Source organism: Mobula hypostoma, chromosome 4, assembly GCF_963921235.1.
Source record: "Mobula hypostoma chromosome 4, sMobHyp1.1, whole genome shotgun sequence".
In the NCBI taxonomy this organism is placed as follows: domain Eukaryota; kingdom Metazoa; phylum Chordata; class Chondrichthyes; order Myliobatiformes; family Myliobatidae; genus Mobula; species Mobula hypostoma.
In genome coordinates, this window is record NC_086100.1 from 112,438,159 (window position 1) to 112,458,895 (window position 20,737).

The 20,737-nt window shown below is 42.7% G+C and overlaps 1 protein-coding gene across 5 annotated transcripts; it reads right to left on the reverse strand.

Annotated features, from left to right (window-relative positions):
• On the reverse strand, positions 1-19,873 carry tifa (TRAF interacting protein with forkhead associated domain). 5 transcript variants are annotated; one of them, XM_063046375.1, is made up of 3 exons: positions 19,772-19,840; positions 10,512-10,591; positions 1-3,672 (listed from the first exon to the last, which is right to left on the reverse strand). In XM_063046375.1, the coding sequence occupies exon 3, from the start codon at positions 3,651-3,653 to the stop codon at positions 3,090-3,092; it is 564 nt and encodes a 187-aa protein (XP_062902445.1). In that variant the 5' UTR covers positions 3,654-3,672; positions 10,512-10,591; positions 19,772-19,840; the 3' UTR covers positions 1-3,089. The 5 variants fall into 5 exon arrangements, with proteins under 5 accessions (XP_062902445.1, XP_062902446.1, XP_062902448.1 ...); XM_063046376.1 differs by lacking the exons at positions 10,512-10,591; positions 19,772-19,840 and adding exons at positions 18,558-18,708; positions 19,649-19,762; XM_063046378.1 differs by lacking the exons at positions 10,512-10,591; positions 19,772-19,840 and adding exons at positions 5,906-5,973; positions 18,558-18,724.
• Positions 19,874-20,737: the final 864 nt, after the last annotated feature.

Consider the following 20,737-nt stretch of genomic DNA (forward strand, 5'->3'; position numbering starts at 1 on the left):
TATAATTTAGTGGATTTATTAGATTTCAGAACATTGACAAAGCAAAATTTGTACATTATCTCTGGGCTATTAAGGAATAGAAATTGTTTATAACTATTACCAGTGATAATGCAGCAGGACACAAATGTGCAAAAACAAGAGAAGTTTGCAGCAAAAGTAATTTATTATATACAGACATTTCAATTTTCATAAACTGGGAAAAGCAGAAACAGGCTGTGTTCCAAAGGTGGCAAGATTTTTTTGAGAATATACTTGACACGTTTCTGGAACACTATGTCCTTGAATCAACTTGCTTTAATTATGATTTATGAGCCTGAATATTCAAGAAAGTGACTTTAAGGGAAATTGAGCTAAAGGAGATATTAATGCAGATGAATTCTAAATTAGTTTCATATATAAATGAGTTTCACTTCATAGCAATGAAGCAAAAATGGACATGTCACTGAGTGTACATACATTATTTAAGCAATTATTCCGAGGGGCAAGTTACTCTGTGTCTTGGGTCCAGCACACAAGTCCAATTATGAAGAAAGCACACTTCTACTTCCTTAGTAGATTACAAAGATTTTGCATGACATCTAAAACTTTGCCCAACTTCTATACATGTGCTGTGGAGAGTTTATTGAATAGTGTCACGGCCTGGTATGGAAAAGCCTACAAAAAGTACTGTTTACGGCCCAGTCCATCATGGGTAAAGCTCATCCAGATGGAGTGCTGTCGCAGGAAATCAGCATTCATCATTAAGAAACTCCACTACCCAGACCATGTTCTCTTCTCATTGCTGCCATCAGGATGGTGGTACAGGAAGCTCAGGACCGCACATGCACACAGTTCAGGAACAGTTATTACCCTTCAACCATCAGGCTCTTGAAGCCAAGGGGATAACTTCAATCGCCCTTTCACTGAACTGTTCCCACAACCAGTGGATTCACTTTCAAGGACTGTTTATCTCATGTTCTCAATATTTATTAGTTATTTATTATTTTTTTCTCTTTCATATTTGCAGCTTGTTGCCTTCTGTACATTGGTTGGTTCTCCATCCTGTTGGGTGTGGTATTTCATTGATTCTATTGTGTTTCTTGGATTTACTGTGTATGCCCACAAGAAAACTAATCTCCGGGTTGACCACACTCAGGTTGGAGGAGCAACACCCTATAATCCATTTGGGTAGTCTTCAACATGATGGCATGAACGTCAATTTCTCAAGCATCTGATAATTGCCCCCCCCCCACTTCACCATTCCACATTCCCATTTCTCCCCTTACCTGCCCATCACCTCCCTCTGGAGATACTCCCCTTCTGCTTTCTGCCATGGCCCTTTGTCCTCTCCTATCAGATTCTTCCTTCTCCAGCCCTATATCTCTTTCACCAATCAACTTGCCAGCTCTTTACTTTACCCCTCCCCTCTGCCCACTTTCTTACTCTGGCTCATATTTTTTTCCAGTCCTGATGAAGTGTCTCAGCCCAAAATGTTGACTGTTTTCTTTTCCATAGATGCTGCCTGACCTGCTGAGTTCCTCCAGTGTTTCTCAGGGTTGTATATGGTGACATACACAGTATGTACTTTGATAATAAATTTACATTGAACTGAGTGTATCTAGCTCCTCAGTTCAGTATGACAAAACTTTCTGGCTGTTACTGGAGTCCAGAAGGAGGTCAGAAAACCTGTAACCTCCAGCTCATTCCCAATTCCTGTGCTACGATGAGCAGACAAAAATGTCAGGAATGCACTGACCTAAGCAGAGGACCACTACCAAAAGCTGAATACACTTTAACCCATTGACTCAGTCTCTCTTTATACAGATGCTGCCTGGTCTACTAAGACTTTCCAGCATCTGCTTTTATTTCAGATGTCCAGCATCTGCAGTAATTTTTGACTGTCAAGACAGATGAGACTTTTTTTAAAATTCCTCTGAAGGCATTGTTAGTAAGTCTGATTATATTTAAGGCAGAGATGGAGAGGTACTCAATAAGCAAGGGGTAGGGAGGGACATTGTTATAACATGTAGATAAAAATGAAGAGTTGAGATTACAATCAGATCTTATTGACTGCTGGCAGCAGCTTGACCATTTAATTGGTCTCTCCCTACCCCTGATGTTCCCCTACCACGGGGGTCCCCAAGCTTTCTTATACCATGAACCTCTACTATTAGCTGAGGGGTCCATGGACCACAAATTGGAAATCCCTGTCCTACCAGGATCCTGATGAAGTGTCTTGCCCCAAAACATCAACTCTTTATCTTTTCCATGGATACTGCCTGACCTGCTGAGTTCCTTCAGCATTGTGTGTGTATGTATGACAAAGGCCTTAATATTGTTATCTTAACATTTTGCCGCCACTGTTTGTATAAAGGTAACATTTAATATTCTAAACACAGGAGATTCAGTAGATGCTGCAAATCCAGAGCAATGCCAGCAAAATGCTAGAGGAACTCACAAGGTCAGGTCAGGCCGGGCAGGATGTGTAGAAATGAATAAACAGTCAACATCTCAGGCTGAGACCCTTTATCTGGACTGGAAAGGAAGCGGGGTGGGGAAGATGTCAGAATAAAAAGTGGGGGAGAGGAGGAGGACAACAAACGGTGATAGGCACAGCCAGGTGGGTGGAAGGCAGAGGACTGGAGAAGGAATCTGATAGAAGAATGCACCATAGCAGAAGGTGAAAGAGGAGCAGCACCAGGGGAGGTGAAAGGCAGGTGAGGAGAAGAGGCAAAAGGCTGGAGTGGGGAGTAGAAGAGGAGGAAAGGGGGAGGGGGGAAATTAGCAGGAGAAGTCACTGTTTATGCCACCAGGTTGAAGGCTACCTATATAGAATGAGGTGCTGTACCCCCTCCTTGAGAGTGGCCTCATTGTGGCCTGGCATGTCAGAATGAAAATGGGGGTAGGATTTAAAATATTTCATCACTGGGAAATTCTGCTATTCTGATTTTTATTTGATTTTCCCAGTACAGTAATATATTGATATCCCACTTACCAACTATTTGGAAACCCTGATGATTTCTAGTGAGGTTTCCCAATACTCCCTTTTGAACACTTGGGCCATATTTTCTCACCTCCCTCACATCACACGATAGCTGAAGAGCCTACCATTAATACGATATTAATTCATTTTCATCAGTTTCTACTGCAGACTGAGATTGGTGCAGGGTCACTGGAACATTCAAAACACCACTCTCAGTCACAGGATGGGATAGAGTCTCCACAGTGCCCTCCTGACAAAATGGAACTAAAGAGAGATTAAATTTGACCTCAAAATGTTCTTTGTCTTCTCCACTCTCTTTTTCAAGATAGAATTGGAATTCACCAAATCGCAAAATACACTTGTTTGGTAAATCAATTCTATTGAGATGATCCAAAGCGATACCATTGACAGATAGTAGAGTCCTCAAGCTTGCATTTTTGATTTCAAAACAGAGCTCTGAGCTATCAGCATGTCGGAACGATTGTAGTACAAACTGAATTCGTGAAGCGCGTTTGTCCAATAGAGGAAATTGGCATACTTTAGAGTCACGGCCAAACTTTATGGATTCTTCTCCCCGATGCTTCTGTTTCTCATTGAAATTCAGGGACCTAAACACTGAAGCCTGTGGATGGTAGACTCTTATATGAAGACAAGTTATTGTCTCTTCTGTTTCATCAGTTTCAAAGGACATGCTGTCACAGTTTCTTTTTCTGTGAAAATAATAAATATCATTAGTGTAACCTTCCTCTACAGCAGTGCTGCATCACAAAAATACATTAATGTTATGAAAAAAAGTTAATTGGGTCATTGGTTAATGGGGGCAGCTGCTTATTTGGGACAAATCTTAATGAACAACAGCAAATACAGAACATAGCCAGGACTCCCGGTTTATTTGTTATGTGTTGTGTCGTATGGCATAGCCGATCATGGTCCTTCTATGACAATAATTGTTCTTGGCAATTTTTTTCTACAGAGGTGGTTTGCCATTGGCAGGGTCTTTACAAGACTGGTGACCCAGTCATCATCAATACTCTTCAGAGATTGTCTGTCTGGAGTCAGTGGTTGCATATCCAGAACTTGTGATAGGCACCCGTTGCGCCCATGGTTTCACATGACCTTGATCGGGGGGATGGGGGATGCCTAAGCAGGTGCTACACCTTGCCCAAGGGTGACTAACAGAGGAAAGGAGTGCCTTACACCCCCTTTAGTCGAGATGCATCTCCACCCCATCATCCTTGGGGCACTTGCCACTAAACTGGGGCAGGAGATGGTTAGTCACGTGCACTTGTGTGGCCGTAAGACACTGAACCATGCTTAGAGCGATCAGTTGTGTGCGCGCTTGTGTTATTTTACCCATTTGGGCCAACGGACGCCAATTCAAAAAGCAGTTTTAATTATTTTTAATAAGTTTTTACAAAAAATTTTGACTTTTAAGAAAAATGTTGAGACCATCGTCATGAAAAGATTTGACACTAGCTGGAAGTGTTATCCTATTGGACCAAATTAAAAGTCATCTGCCTAACATGATTCATGGTCAGCTAGCTGAGATAACTATTGCACGCTTGATACATCAGCAAGATAAACTGCTAGAAGAACGGGCAATACGCAAGGGACAACATCCCAAAAACAAAGGCATGACGGCAAGGATCCACTTGTTGAAGAGAACCTCAATCAATGGTTTTCCAGTATAACTGGATGACGTGTGCATGTCAGTGGACCAATGTTAAAAGACAAGTCAGAGGAGCTAGCTAAGAAGCTGTGTCGCAACGATTTTAAAGCAAAAGATAGTTGGTTGTCTCGATGGAAATGTAGGCACCACATTAATTTCAAGAAAGCACATGAAGAGAAAGTTAGTGCTAATATGTTACGTGCAGAAATGAGGAGATATGCACACTCCCCAACCCGCTTCAAAAAAAAGTGCAGATATCTATAATGCTGAGGAAACAGGCCCTTTTTTTTTAAGATCAAATATAAACATACTACGACAAATGGTTCCCTTGGCTACAAACACAGACGATCAGGTTCAAAGAAAGCAATGGATCCCATAAATGTATTTTGTTCAAATGTGTCAGGAATTCAAAGAAAATGTTGGTTATTTGGGAAAATGTTAAGCCTCAATGCTTTAAGGTCCCAGAATAGATAGCTTACGAATCAAGTACCATGCCAGCAATGAATTCGATGAATTCTTTGGTCGGTAACCATTATGAACTAATGCACAAACCTGTAGCGCTGTAGTAGTATTGGTAGTGTTCTAATTTGTTCTGTATTTCATTTAAATACATAATTTGTTACTCAGGTAAACAAAAGTTTGTCTTTTTTTTAAAAACACCTTTTTAACTATTTCCATGAAATTTTGATAATTAGGGCAGCCACTTAATTGGGCTAAACATACTGATCCCAATTTGTCCTAATTAACCAGAATCCACTGTACATCAACTAGTATCAATCTTTGAGAACTCCTGTTTTGAAATGCTAAATTTTAATTGATATAGTAAGAACAGTAAACAAACTATTCACCCAAGTGATCAAATGTTTGGTATCTGTTTAAAATGAGTTCTTCATTCTTAATACATTCTAAACAGAACAATTGATGTTTGAGTTAACATTTTTATTTTGTTCGAGCTCCCAAACAAATTCTATATTCTCACATTTATAACAATGTAATTCAGAGGAGTATTGGTTGCCACATTTGAAAAAGGGTATCAGGGATTCTCAGAGAATGCAGAGTTTTTGCTAGATTGATATGACAATGGGTGGAGCTGGTGCTTTAGCTTTATGGAGAGACAGCAGAAATTAGCGATGGTCATCTTGGAAGTACTTAAATTCATTGATGGTTTTGATACACTAAATTTCTCTTGGAAGAAGGGACATTCAGCAGAGGGCACTGATTTAATTTGACTAGCATATGTATCAGAATTTACAAGGAGCAAGCTTCTCTGTTACCTTACAACTTATTGTGATCCATATTCATCTTCTGAATAAGGTGATGGGAAGGGTAACCATTTACAGAGCTATAAGCAAGTGCAGAAAGGGATTAATTGTATAGCTTCAGTATGAGCACTGTGGCATTAATTTATTAATCCTGTATTCTCCATTTAGAATACAGAGACACCACTGACATAGATTTGCTCATCATTCCAGTGACTTCGGAGAATTTTGTCAAGACAGTATCAGTACATCGTTCATGTGCCTGTGTAGGTGGTCAGGGTCTGAGAAGTGCAAGGATTACTCTGGCCTCGTAGACCATGGGTTTTATGTCAAGTCTTTTTCCTCTTATCAAAGGCAATGTTGACGCATTGAAGGCAATGGTGAATTTCACCAGGAACATTTATTGTCAGAGGGCAGAGTTTTACATCGGGGGCAGGCTGACAGATGAACTTAGCCTGTGGATGTTGTACACAAAGCCCATCTTCTTGTATACTTCAATGAAAAAGTTGAGGACAGCTTGGAGCTTGGCCTGCAACTTGATTATTGAAGTCATTAAGAAATACAGCACAGAATCAGGCCCTTCAACCCAAAGGCTGGACACCAAACACAGAGTCCTCCCTGCTAGTCCCACTTGCCTGCATTTGGGCTGTAACCATTCAATCCTTTCCTTTCGATGTGCCCATCTAAATACCCCTGAAATGTTGCAATTCTACCCACCACTTGCTCAGGCAGCTCATTCCAGATACTGTACTCAATACTCAGTAAAGTTACCAATCATGTCTCTTATCTTGTGCCTGTGCCTTCTAGTTTTGGACTCCTCAACCCTGGGGGTGGGAGTGGGGTCAAAAAAAAGACTATGACCATCTACCTTAGCCATACATCTCATGATTTTATGTTAAGGATGCAAACAGCTCCTCTCCCCTCCCCCCACTGTAAAGGTCAGATCACAACCTGGTGCATCTCAAACCCTGCTACGTGCCTCTGGTGAAGAGTAAACCTGCAACCTTGAAGACAGTGAGGAAATGGTCAGAGGAGGCTTATGAGGTGCTCCAGGGTTGTTTTGAGGTGACAGACTGGCAGGCACTCTGTGAGTCACATGGAGAGGATATTGATGGGCTCACAGAATGCATCACTGATTACATCAACTTCTGTGTGGCCTGCAATGTTCTGGCAAGAACTGTCCTTTGTTATTCAAATAACAAGCCATGGGTGACAAAGGACATTAAGGACATCCTGAACGCTAAAAAGAGGGCGTTTAGAGATGGAAATAGGGAGGAGCTGAGGGCAATACAGAGGGACCTGAAAGCCAGGATCAGGGAGGCTAAAGACTGGTACAGGAGGAAGCCTGAGTGGAAACTCCAGCAGAACAACATGAGAGAGGTCTGGAGTGGGATGAGGACCATCACTGGGTTCCGGCAAACTAGCAACAGAGGAGCTGAAGGCAGTGTGCACAGGGCCAACGAACTTAACCTGTTCTTTAACAGATTTGACATTGTGGCCCCTGCCCATCCCACACATGATTTATCTGTTGTCGGCCCCCAACCAACACATATTCCACTCCACCCCCACTCCTCCTCACAGTCCCCCACCCTGCTCTCATGACTATACCCCTTCCCCACACGAAACCACCACGGTGGGCTTCACAGCTGAACAGGTGAGAAGACAGTTGAAACGTCTCAACCCAAGCAAGGCTGCAGGACCGGATGGTGTCAGTACCAGGGTGCTCAAAGCCTGTGCCCCTCAGCTATGTGGAGTACTTCGCCATGTATTCAACCTGAGCCTGAGTCTCCAGAGGGTTCCTGTACTGTGGAAGACGTCCTGCCTCGTCCCTGTGCCGAAGACGCCGCGCCCCAGCGGTCTCAATGACTACAGACCGGTGGCATTGACCTCCCACATCATGAAGACCCCGGAGAGACTTGTTCTGGAGCTGCTCCGGCCTATGGTTAGGCCACACTTAGATCCCCTCCAGTTCGCCTACCAGCCCCGACTAGGAGTTGAGGATGCCATCGTCTACCTGCTGAACCATGTCTAGACCACCTGGACAAGCCAGCGAGCACTGTGAGGGCCACGTTTTTTGACTTCTCCAGTGCGTTCAACACCATCCACCCTGCTCTGCTGGGGGAGAAGCTGACCGCGATGCAGGTGGATGCTTTCCTGGTGTCATGGATTATTGATTACCTGACTGGCAGACCACAATACGTGTGCTTGCAACACTGTGTCCGACAGAGTGATCAGCAGCACTGGGGCTCCACAGGGGACTGTCTTGTCTCCCTTTCTCTTCACCATTTACACCTCGGACTTCAACTACTGCACAGAGTCTTGCCATCTTCAGAAGTTTTCGGATGACTCTGCCATAGTTGGATGCATCAGCAAGGGAGATGAGGCTGAGTACAGGGCTACAGTAAGAAACTTGTCACATGATGTAAGCAGAATTATCTGCAGCTTAATGTGAAAAAGACTAAGGAGCTGGTGGTAGACCTGAGGAGGGCTAAGGCACCGGTGACCCCTGTTTCCATCCAGGGGGTCGGTGTGGACATCGTGGAGGATTACAAATACCTGGGGATACGAATTGACAATAAACTGGACTGGTCAAAGAACACTGAGGCTGTCTACAAGAAGGGTCAGAGCCGTCTCTATTTCCTGAGGAGACTAAGGTCCTTTAACATCTGTCGGACGATGCTGAGGATGTTCAACGAGTCTGTGGTGGCCAGTGCGATCATGTTTGCTGTTGTGTGCTGGGGCAGCAGGCTGAGGGTAGCAGACACCAACAGAATCAACAAACTCATTCGTAAGGCCAGTGATGTTGTGGGGATGGAACTGGACTCTCTGACGGTGGTGTCTGAAAAGAGGATGCTGTCCAAGTTGCATGCCACCTTGGACAATGTCTCCCATCCACTACAAAATGGACTGGTTGGGCACAGGAGTACATTCAGCCAGAGACTCATTCCACCGAGATGCAACACGGAGTGTCATAGGAAGTCACTCCTGCCTGTGGCCATCAAACTTTACAACTCCTCCCTTGGAGGGTCAGACACCCTCAGCCAATAGGCTGGTCCTGGCATAATTTACATATTATTATTTAATTATTTATGGTTTTATATTGCTATATTTATACTCTATTCTTGGTTGGTGCAACTGTAACAAAACCCAGTTTCCCTCGGGATCAATAAAGTATGACTATGACTATTTTATTAATTTCTGAACTTCTTAGTCTCCTGTGCTCCAGTGAGTGTGGACAATATTGATTTTAGACTGCTGTCACTGCAGGATGAACAGTGTCTCATTACGTCCATAGCAGAAAATTTATGAGAAGCAAGATGCAACACTACAGGAAGTAAAATAGGGAGAACCTTTGGAGCAATGATACAAGATTGGTTCTGTAATAGAACCACTGGTTAGGATCATGGCTCTCATGCCACCATAAAGAAAACATCAAAAGGTGACAAATTTCTGTGGGCAGCCAGATTTGAGGGCATTCCATAGTTCTTTCCAATTGATAAGCTTTAAAGGAAATATTAGTGTCCAGTGTAGTGTTGCTGCTCCCTGAATTATCTGGTAATGGCCCCGTACACTGGTTGGACACGATTGCACTGCAATTTGTGAAGCAGTTTTTCAGTGAGAGTTGAATCCTGGCAATAACTTTCACCATGGCAGACAGCAGGAAGTCCTCACTATAACTACCATATTTGTGCTCGTCTTCTTGCTTGATGAAGATCACCATTATAGCATCTAGGATTCCTTTGCACATCTCTATGTGGACATTTGTAACTGAAGCTCATACCAACCACGTTTTAGATCTCCATAGAGCAAATTATCTGCTCCCAAAGCCTTGTTGTTGCATTGGTTGGGAAGTGGCCCTTTTGAATACATGTTGGTCAGACATTAGCCAATTTCATTCAGGAACTGTTAGTCAACAAAGATAGAAGGGTGAATACATACAATCTTCTTCCACAGGGAAAGAGAATACAAACAAAACAGAGGGCATAGCTTAAGACAAGAGAGGGGAAAGACTTATGGGCCCAGAGGGCAACTTCATAATACAAAGGTCAATGCATTAATGGGAAAAGCTGGAAGAGATATGTACAATAGCATTTAAAAACACTTGGATAGGAAAACTGTAGAGACAGGCGTTCCCAGCCTGGAGTCCATGGATTCCTTGCTTAATGGTATTGGTCCATGGTTGGGAATTCCTGCTGTAGGGGGATTTATGAGTGAATGGACCAACTTACATAGGCAGTGGAGAGATTGCTTCTGGAGGATTGATTGAATCAGTGGGGTCTGTACTCAGACAATCTCAATGAAACACAGAATTATTTATAATCTTAACATGAGAAACACGAAGATGTTACCTCCTGTGGAAGAGCTAGGAACAGAGGGTTTGATCTCAGAATACAGCCACACCAACTTGGGCTGCTGGCAATGGTGAAGTCTCCAGATCCCATCTGCATGCACTGTAAACCCAGCCACCATTCCCATCCCCGAACCCAACTCTTCTTTCCCCAGATATCACTTTTCTCACCCCCCCCCCCAATATTCCAGCCACATTCCAGGCTAGCATTCTCAAACACTAGTTCTTCACTGATCTCCAAAACTGACAAGCAACTCAGGCATCTGCACTTACAATTAACTGGAGAAATCCATAAGTTCCCAACTCCAATAAGTTGGATGCCCTGCTGTACCAAATCACAAGCCACCAAGTACCTGTAATTTATAAAGAATAGCAATTAACTGAGCAAAATAAAACAAAGTTTTTAAAAACAGACAATTAATCAACATCACTGGCTCTGGCAGATTAATTTTATACCATTACTTCAATCCTAAAATTTTAAATATTTCTCATTTTCAAGTTTGCCAACTCCTATCCCATGCACGTCCCTTTAAAAAAAATGTCTAGCAGACAACACAAATAGAAACTTTACCAAAATATTGAAAAGACAAAAATGAAGTCAACTATCCAAAACTAAACCAAACTTTTCAATGTCCTGAAATTGAATGTCACACCCCAAAATTGGATGAATTATGGATCCCATGTCCTTGCCCTCACAAACTCAGCCTATTTGTGCCTCCACCAATCTCAAGTTCTGCCACAGCTCATCTTCTACTGCCTTCCTTGCCCTTTTTACATCTAAACTTCACTACCCCAGTGCATTGCAGGTCGGTCACAATTGCACCACCCTCCAAGTCCATCATCCAAATTTTCAAAGTCCAAAGTAAATTTATTGTCACTTAGTACATTTACGTCACCATATACAAACCTGAGATTCGCTGTAAATACAAAAAACAATGGAATCAATGAAGGACTGTACCCAACAGGACAGACAGAAAACCAATGTGCAAAAAACAAAAAACTGTGCAAATACAAAAAGAAGAAAGAATAATAATAGATAAATAAATTGGCACTAAATATCAAAGACATGAGATGACGTGTGCTTGAAAGTGAGTCCATAGGTTGTGGGAGCAGTTCAGTGATGGGGTGAGTGACATTGAGTGAAGTTATCCCCCTGGTTCAAGAGCCTGATGGCTGAGGGGTAATAACTGTTCCTGAGGTCTAAGGCTCCTGTACCTCCTTCCTGATGGCAGCAGCAAGAGAGCATGGTTTAGATGGTGGGGGGAGATGCTGTTTGCTTGCAACAGCGTTAGTCGTAGATGTGCTAAATGGCAGGGAGGGCTTTATCCATGATAGACCTGGCTGTGTCCAATGACTTTTTGTAGGATTTTCCATTCAAGGGTATTGGTGTTTCCATATCAGGCAATGATACAACCAGTGAATATACTCTCCTCTGCACATCTAGAAGAGTTCGTCAAAGTTTCATATGACATGCTGAATCTGACAAACTTCTAAGAAGGTAGAGGAGCTGCCAGGTTTTCTTCATAATGGTACTTAGGTACTGGACCCAGGACATATCCTTTGAAATGATAACATCAAGGAATTTAAAGTTGCTGACTCTCATCTCCTCTGATCCACCGATGAGGACTGGCTCATGGATCTCTCGTTTCCTCATGTTGAGGTCAATAATCTTTTTCGAGTTGGCATTGGTGATCTGCGGCAATGTGTTGCAAGCTGCTTACAAAACTTCTAAATATACTTCTTCTGAATTTCTCTCAATGCAATCTGCACCCTGTAATTTCTCATTAAACAATGTCATTTTGAACTGTCTTAATGAACTAGCGATTTCACAATCTTAAGGACTCGGTGAACTTAACATAGGCATGCGGGTACTGTACCTTTACGCAGACAAAGGTACAGTACATCACCATGGCCAGAACAGAGAGAGGAGGGGAGGACTAAAAGCCAGGCCAAAAGGCCGAGGAATGCAAGTCCCTCTAACCAGCATCTTGTTAGCAAATGTAGTCATTGGAGAACAAGATTGAAGACCTCAAGGCAAGATCGATGTATTGGCAGAAAATGAGGAATTGCCATATTCTGCACTTTACAGAGACATGGCTCACTCCAGACACCACAGATAAGTTGTTAAAGATCCAAGGGCTTCTCAATAGGCCGGATGGACTGATTTGCAGATTCAGAGAAGGCAAATAGTGGGAGTCTGTAATTCATGATAAGTTCTTTGTGGTGCTTGGATGCAGCGGGCTTGTCACATTTCTGTTCCTGCAACCTGGAACATTTGATGATTAAGTGCAGACCATTCTACTTACCAAAAGAGTTCTCCTCCATGATCCTGACGGCAGTTTACATACCACCAAAAGCTAAGCACAAGATGTTTTGAATGCCATGATTAGCAAACAAGAAACAGGCTACCAGGACACTTTTCAAATCATAGTCAGGTACTTCAATCAGGCTTGCTTTGAAGAAATCTCAGCCCAATTATCATCAACATATCACCTGCAGCACCAGAGATCCCAACACATTAGATTACTTTTACACTACAATTGGGAACGCCTGCCTTTCCATGCCCAGACCACATTTGGGGAAATGTGATTACTTAGCAGTCCTCCTTCTACCAGCATACAGGCAGAGGCAAAAGATCAAGGCTCCAAAGTAAAGGACAACAAAGGAGTGGTTGTGGAAGGCTGAGGTGCAGCTACCAAATTACTTCAAGTCGGTAGACTGGGCGGTGTTCAAGGACTCGGGCGGATCCGAACGAATACATCACTTAGCCAGATTTTCAATCTCCCTGCTATAAACTGAATCGTTACCACCACTGATTCGGCCTACGACAGCTGTCTGTCTGTCTGTATCTTGTTTTACGGTGGTTGGCATCCAGCTTAATGGTGCATTACCGCCACCCTCTGCTCCAGAATGTGCACTAGACATACATTCTACATCCCTTCACCCACTCTCACACACACACACACACACAAACAAACCTACACTTCACCCTCCCATCTTTGACCATCCTAGTATCCTATTCCTGTTTATTCGTCATATTCTATAAAAAACCCCTGTACCCCTTAAAAACGCTAAAAATACCCGGACTTGTGCTCTCTCACCCATGCCCAGCAACCCTTTTAATGTGAATTCCTGCATCCCCAACTCCCTTAATTTATTTCCCATCATCTCTCTCTGTATCCCATACTTCCTGCAACACAAAACTACATGTTCTACTGACTCCTCTTCCTGACATTCCTCACACAATCCTGTCTGGTGTTTCCCTATCATTTTCAATGTTTTGTTTAATGCACAACGCCCCAGCTTTAACCTAGTCCACACAATTTCCTCTCTTCTGTTTCCATTACCTACCCTAGTAACTGCAACACTCTTTCGTATTTGATATAAATGCCTCCCTTTCCCCTCCCTGTCCCATCTTTCTTGCCACATTCGATTGACTTTTTCCCAGATTACACACTTAACCTCTGCTTTACTGATACTAATGTGCATTTCCACATTTTCTTTCTTTAACGCCCTCTTTGCCAACTCATCCACCCTCTCATTTCCCTTCACCCCTACATGTGCTGGAACCCATAGAAATTTTACCTGACCTCCCTGTATGCAATTCTTGTAACTAACTGAAGGACTTCAGAAAGTACATCTTGCCGACTGTTTGTGTGAAAAGACCTTAAACTTGCTAGAACTGAGGATGAATCTGAACATATCAATGCTTTGACTTGTCTGGCTTTCTGCACCCATTGCAACGCAACCAACACTGCCAGCATCTCCACTGTAAACACCCCTAACTTATTAGATGTTCTTCTGCTGATTCCAATTTCTTTTGCTGGTATTACCACCCCAAACCCTGTCTCTCCTGTTTCAGGTTGCTTCGCACCATCCGTATAAATGTGAGTATAATCACTATACTTTTCCATCACATGACAGTTAAATGCATTTACCAAATCTGTTTTATATCTTTCTTTCCTTTTTACCTCTAACAAATGCCAGTCTATGTCAGGCCATACAAGCTTCCATGGAGCTACAACCGGATAAACTACTGAAGGACTTATCCTCAGATCAAATACTCCACATTCTTTCGCGATATCATTCCCTACCCGACTAAAGGTATCCCTCTGAAACCTCCCATTTTCCCAGCACTCCTGCAACACTCCTTTAGTAGGGTGAGAATCATTGTGCCCCTGCAAGTTAGCCCAGTAGTTTGCCAACAGTTGCATCCTTCTTAGTTCCAAAGGCATTATTCCCATTTCTACCTGTAGTGCTGACACTGGTGACGTTTTAAAAGCCCCACTGCACACTCTCAAGGCCTGAGCCTGAATCACATCCAGTTTCCTTATAAGAGACCTAGCTGCTGATCCATATACTATATTTCCATAATCCAATACAGATCTCACTAAAGCCACATACATTCTCTTCAAAGCTGAACAACTTGCTCCCCATTCCCTACCAGTCAAACATCTCATCACACTTACTACTTTTTTACATTTCTCCTCAACTTTCCTGATATGGTCTGCCCATGTTAATCGTGAATCAAATATAACTCCCAGAAATTTAAATGATGCAACCCTTTCTAATTCAACCCCATACATCCTCAACTTCTTCCCTACCTCAACCCTTTTCCTGGTAAAAAATACAGTTTGAGTTTTATCTACTGAAAATCTACATCCCCAATCATAACCCCACTCCACCACTTCATCAATTGCTTCTTGTAGTTTCCTGATTATATGATCCATGTTCCTGCCTCTTTTCCACAAGGCCCCATCATCCGCAAACAGTGACCTACCTATATCCACTGGTACCTTTGTGAAGACATCATTGATCATAATGATGAAAAGTAACGGGCTAATCACACTACCTTGAGGTGTGCCATTTTCCACTACGTACTGTTTTGATAATTCTGATCCAATCCGAACTTGAATTTTTCTACCAAACAAAAAATCTTTAATTCAATTAAAAACTCTCCCACCAACCCCCATCTTGTGCAGTTTAATTAATAATCCTTCCTTCCACATCATATCATAGGCTTTTTCAATGTCAAAGAACACTGCCACTACTGACTCTCTATTTGCCTGGGCCTTCCTTATTTCAGTCTCTAACATAATCACTGAGTCCATGGAATTCCTTCCCTTTCTAAAACCACTCTGATAACTTGCCAGCATTCCCCTTTTCTCAAGCTCATATGATAACCTTTCTGTTATCATCCTTTCCATTAACTTACATATACTTGATGTTAATGCAATTGGTCTGTAGCTAGTGGGTTTTGACAGATCCTTGCCAGGCTTCCTTATTGGAATTACTACTGCTTCTTTCCATGCACTTGGTAATCTTCCCTCCTCCCACACTCTGTTATAAAAATGAAGCAACTTCAAGAGCGCTCCTTCTCCTAGATTTTTTAGCATCACAGAGCATATCAGATCTTTCCCTGGGGAGGTTGGTCTTGATCTCTTTATTGCTCTCACCATTTCTGCTAATGTAAATGGATCATCAATTATATCATCTGTTCCTTCCCTCCTGCTTAACACACCTGGGTGTTGGCTCATTATTCTTTCCCTTCTTCTTCTCCCTTCTTCAGACCAATTTTCTGAACTGTGTATCAGTACAAATGACTTGGCCATGACCTCAGCCTTATCCCTACTGGAGACTGCAGTTTCCTCCTCAGATATCATTACTGGATATTCCCATTCCCTTCTATCTTCTCCCATCCTCAATCATTCCCCATATCTCTCCCACAGGTGTTGTTCTTCCTACCTTGTCGCAAAAACTCCTCCAACTTGCCCTTTTAGCTTGACGTATAGTTCTTCTCACCACTGCCTGTGCTTTCTTATATTGAACCAAATGCTGCACATTATGGGTTCTTTTAACTAGCCTGAATGCTCTATTTCTGTTTTTTACAGCCTGACAACATTCCTCTGTCCACCATGGTACCAGTTTTCTATTCATCCTATTTTTACTCCTAGGTATAGATCCTTCTGCTGCCATGATAATTGCTGAAGTCACCTGACTGTTTAATTCATCTACATTTCCAGAAATATCGATCTTTGTCAACCCTTCTTCACTCAACTTCTGGAACTGACCCCAGTCAGCTTTTTCAAACACCCACTTTGGGGTTCCGCCACCTGGTCTTACTTCAACTCTTTCACCCACTGAACACAAAACTGGGTAGTGATCACTGCCCACTGTTGAAGCAGTCCAAACTCCCCAGTTACTAATGCCAGCCAAGGTATTAGACACTAATGTAATATCTAACACTGACTCAGTTCCTGTTGTTATATCTTTCCTTGTGCCGCTACCATCATTCATACACACCAAATCCCTTTCTTCCATCAAATCTTCAATTACCTTTCCATTTGGATCTGTAATCAGATCCCCCCATATTGTGCTATGAGCATTGAAATCTGCACACCACACTACTTTATGTCTGTTTTGTCCTTGTATCTTTAATAGGCTGTCCAAATCCAACCTTTTACATGGATTGTAGTAGTTAATTATAACCACTCCCTCCCCTCTCTCCCACACTTCCACCACTATGTATTCCTGATCATCTCCTTTCTCCAGTACCCTATATGGTATACCTTGCTTGATTAACATAGCACAACCCCCTCCTCCCCCTAGATTTCTATCTTTCCTTATCATTGTATACCCATATACCACAAAGTCTAAAGTTGGTTTCAACCAAGTTTCCTGAATACACACTACATCCGGTTTTACAACCATTTCTTTAATAAAGTGCTTGAATTCCTGGCTATTGGCCAGTAAGCTCCTTGCATTCCATTGTAAAAGAATCACCATAATTAGTATTAACCAACACATGACACTTCCTGGCTTGACTGATTACTGAGGTTCTCCCTCACTTCCTCCCATGTCAGTCCTACTAACCCTAAATGGTTTACTGCTGCTTTTACCACCAGCTGAATTTTGTCACTTTTTGACTTTACCTCAGCAGAACTATTAATCACTCCTGCAATGAATGTTACTAGAGCCTTTTTGTCTACATAAATCCTGTCATTTGTTCTTTGTTGCGTCTCTCGTATCCCTATTGCTCCCTGTTCATTAGGAGCATTATTCTGTTCTCTTGACATTCTTACAGCTTCTGCATAAGTGATCTTTCTTTTCACTCTTATTTCTTGAATTTTAGTCTCCTGTCTCACAACCTCACACCCACTATATGCAACATTATGAGCTCCTCCACAATTGCAGCATTTTGGTTGAACTCCTGTTCCGCACTTTCCATATTCATGATCACCCCCACATCTAGCACATCTCCTCTGCCTTTTACAGTTTTTAGCCATGTGTCCAAACCTTTGACAATTATAGCACCTCAATGGCTTTGGCACATACACCCTTACTGGGTAACTCATGAAACCCAGGAACACCTTCCTTGGCACTCTTTCTTCTTCAAATTCAATCAATACAGATTCACTTTCCTTTTTCACTCCCTCCTTTGTTGTTTTCAGTCTTTGAACATTCATTACTTTCCCTCCTTTGATATTCCTCTTTATCTCCTCCATATTTATACTCATTGGTATCCCTGTGATCACTCCTTTACAACCACTGTTTTGTGCTCCCACCCTCCCAGTGTATTCCACCTTGCATTTTCCTATCTCTCTTAGCTTGAGTGCTTTCTCAAGTTGTTCCTCATTCGCACATTTTACCAATAAGTTGCCATCATTAAGGACTTCTGCAAATACTATTTCCCCTATCTTATTTGCCAGAGTTGTTGTTAGCACAAACGGGTTAATTTTCTTCATATGTCCCTGAGCCTTCTCATTAAACCTAATTATGACAACACCTCCTCTCCGAGCTTGTTCATCTTCCTCACTTTCAGAGCTTTCTCCACTATCATTTCTTATTCTTTTATTCCCTTTGTCTTGGTTTTTATTCATCCGACCCCTCACTACCTCCTCATTCCCTTTATTTCTCCCTTCACAATAATCCACCTCTCCCCAGCTGCCTACCTCTGGTCCCAAGTCTCTATCCCTCTCCTTCTCCACTTTCTTTCCCTCAACCCCACCTCTTATCTTGTCCACCATTACCGGACCCACACGACCCCCTCCCAGCAATTTCCGTTCCTTCCCCACTCTCTTTCTCTCAACAGGTTCCAAAACACACTCACGCATCAAGCAAAACACAGCCAGCTTCCAGCAGCAGCCCACACTCCATATCGGCCTACGACAGCGGTGTCGCCAGCAAATTTAAATATGGCATTGGAGCTGTCCTTAGCCTCACAGTCGTAAGTATAAAGCAAGTAGCGAAGCACATGCTCTGTGGTGCACCTGATGGAGATTGTGGACGAAATTTTAGACTACTACGGCACAAACTTACACTGCTCATTCAGACTTGCAACGCAGGGTAGAGTAGTCGTTAGCACTGCGCTTTAGAGGCGATACGGGTTCAACTTCCGCCGCTGCCTGTACGGAATTTGTAACATTCTCCCCGTGACCTCGTGGGTTTCCTCCGACAGATGAAAAACATACTGGTTGGCAGGTTAATTGGTCATTGTACCTTGTCCCCTGATTAGGCTCGCGTTAAATCGAGGGATTCCTGACCAACGCGGCTCAATGAATTCCGTGTGTATCTCAATGAATAAAATACATAAATAAATCCCAGTCCCCTGCGTTTCTCAATTATTCCCAGTTAAACCCATTTAAAGTTTTTCACCTTCGTCCTCCCAACTCCTTCAGCCTCGATTCCCAATGTTCTGCCAATTCCCGCCTTACAATATCAATTTAATGGCTCAAACATCTAATCTTTTCCGCTACCAAGACCCTAGATTTGATTTCCATTTATGGTCTTTTTTTCACTTTAAAAAGCTTAACTTTGACCAAACTACCAGGGTGCCGGCGCAATACAATTTACTCTGTGAGCCTATGTCACTTTTTCTTTGGTAAAACATCGCTGCTAAATAAATGCAAGCGTTTGTTGTTTATCATACTGTAAAGAGGCTGGTAAGACAGTCTAATAATTTTCATATAAACCGTTAAATCTTGCACAGCAACGTTATTATTAATGGGAATAATTGCTATCTGCCGCTATTACACCCAGAGCATATTTATTGGGCGGAATATTACGTGACAGCTGCCAAGTGTGACAGTGACTGACACAGTAAGTATCTCGTAATGAACAAAACAACCGTTGCGTTCGACCTCAGTATCCCGAAGGACAGAGGAAGTCAGTCGTCAACCAAACAACAAACTCGTCTTCGCCAATCTGAAACTAAAACTACGTGCGGGAGAGTAGATCCGAAGAAAGAAACGCGTCGTGAGCTATAACTAATTTCTCACTGGGGCTGGGCGATCGGGGTTCCGTCAATGTTACGTTTTGATATATGAAAAGAAAATAGCCTAAATCGCTCGCCTTTGCAAAATCGACCAGTCCGACCAGGACCGATAAAAGAGACCACAAAATGTAAGTACCTATTAATCACGAGTCCTCATGAATGCACCACCACCAGAATTACAAAGAGCGTCCCTATACCCCCGCACCCTGCCACAGATCCCACTGGAGCGCGTTCAGCTGCTCCCTCGCTCAGTACCAACCTGTCGCAGTCTCGTTTGGATCGTTGTCACTACAGATACGCAGACTGCCACACCTTCCCAACACAGCACTGCACTCCGAAAGCTCATTCTGATTTACTTCCACTAATCCCAAATAGCGAGGCGGTCCTCTCTTTGATTGACGGCCGAAATATCCAATCAGAACAAAGTTTTCTCGCGTTTGGCCCTTCCTATCGTCCCTTGCTCTGAGCGCGGTACTTTTTCTGACAAAAGTGGCTAAAATCTGAAATAAAAATAGGTGCCCTGTCATTGGTCATTTCTTAAACCTCGCAGATTATCTCGGACTATGTTTGCAATTTGTTTGGGAAATCTGGAAACGTTTTTTCTTTCTATTTCTTCCGTATTGTAAAGATTGTTCTTATCATTTTCTTGCCCCCCCCACCGCCCCAGTTCTATATATATAGAGAGATTGAGATTGAGAGAGAGAGAGAGAGAGAGACTATGAAAGGGTTATTCTGTCTTGGATTTAGCACATGGAAACAGGAAAACCTGGAGCAGGCAGGTTGACCCTGCTCTTCCATTCAGTATGATAGTGATTCTGCCTGAATCACACGTTCTCACTGTCTCCCCATGTTGTTTGATGCATTTTTCTATTTAGAAATTTATCTCCACCTTAAACATATTCAACAATTTGGCCTCTACTGCCTTCTGTGGTAAAGAAATCGACAGGTTCACCATCCTCTAAGTAAAGGCATTTCTCCTCCTGTTTTCCCCCAAACACCCTACTATGACCTCCAGTTCTAGAACCGAGAACTGGGGGGGGGGGCGGAATCCTCCTTGCATAAAGCCTGGGGTACAATCCAATGACATTTCCTCTCATCATCTCAGAATACAGCCTGAGACAACCCAATCACCCCTCCTGTGAGACGATCCCATCTCAGCAATCTGTTCGGTGAACTTTGGTTGCACTCCTGCTATGGGCAAATATATCCTTTCTTCAGAAAGGAA

Coding starts and splice junctions, on each gene's coding strand:
- tifa (XM_063046374.1), bottom strand. CDS start 3,653: ATGTCCTTTGAAACTGATGAAACAGAAGAGACAATAACTTGTCTTCAT.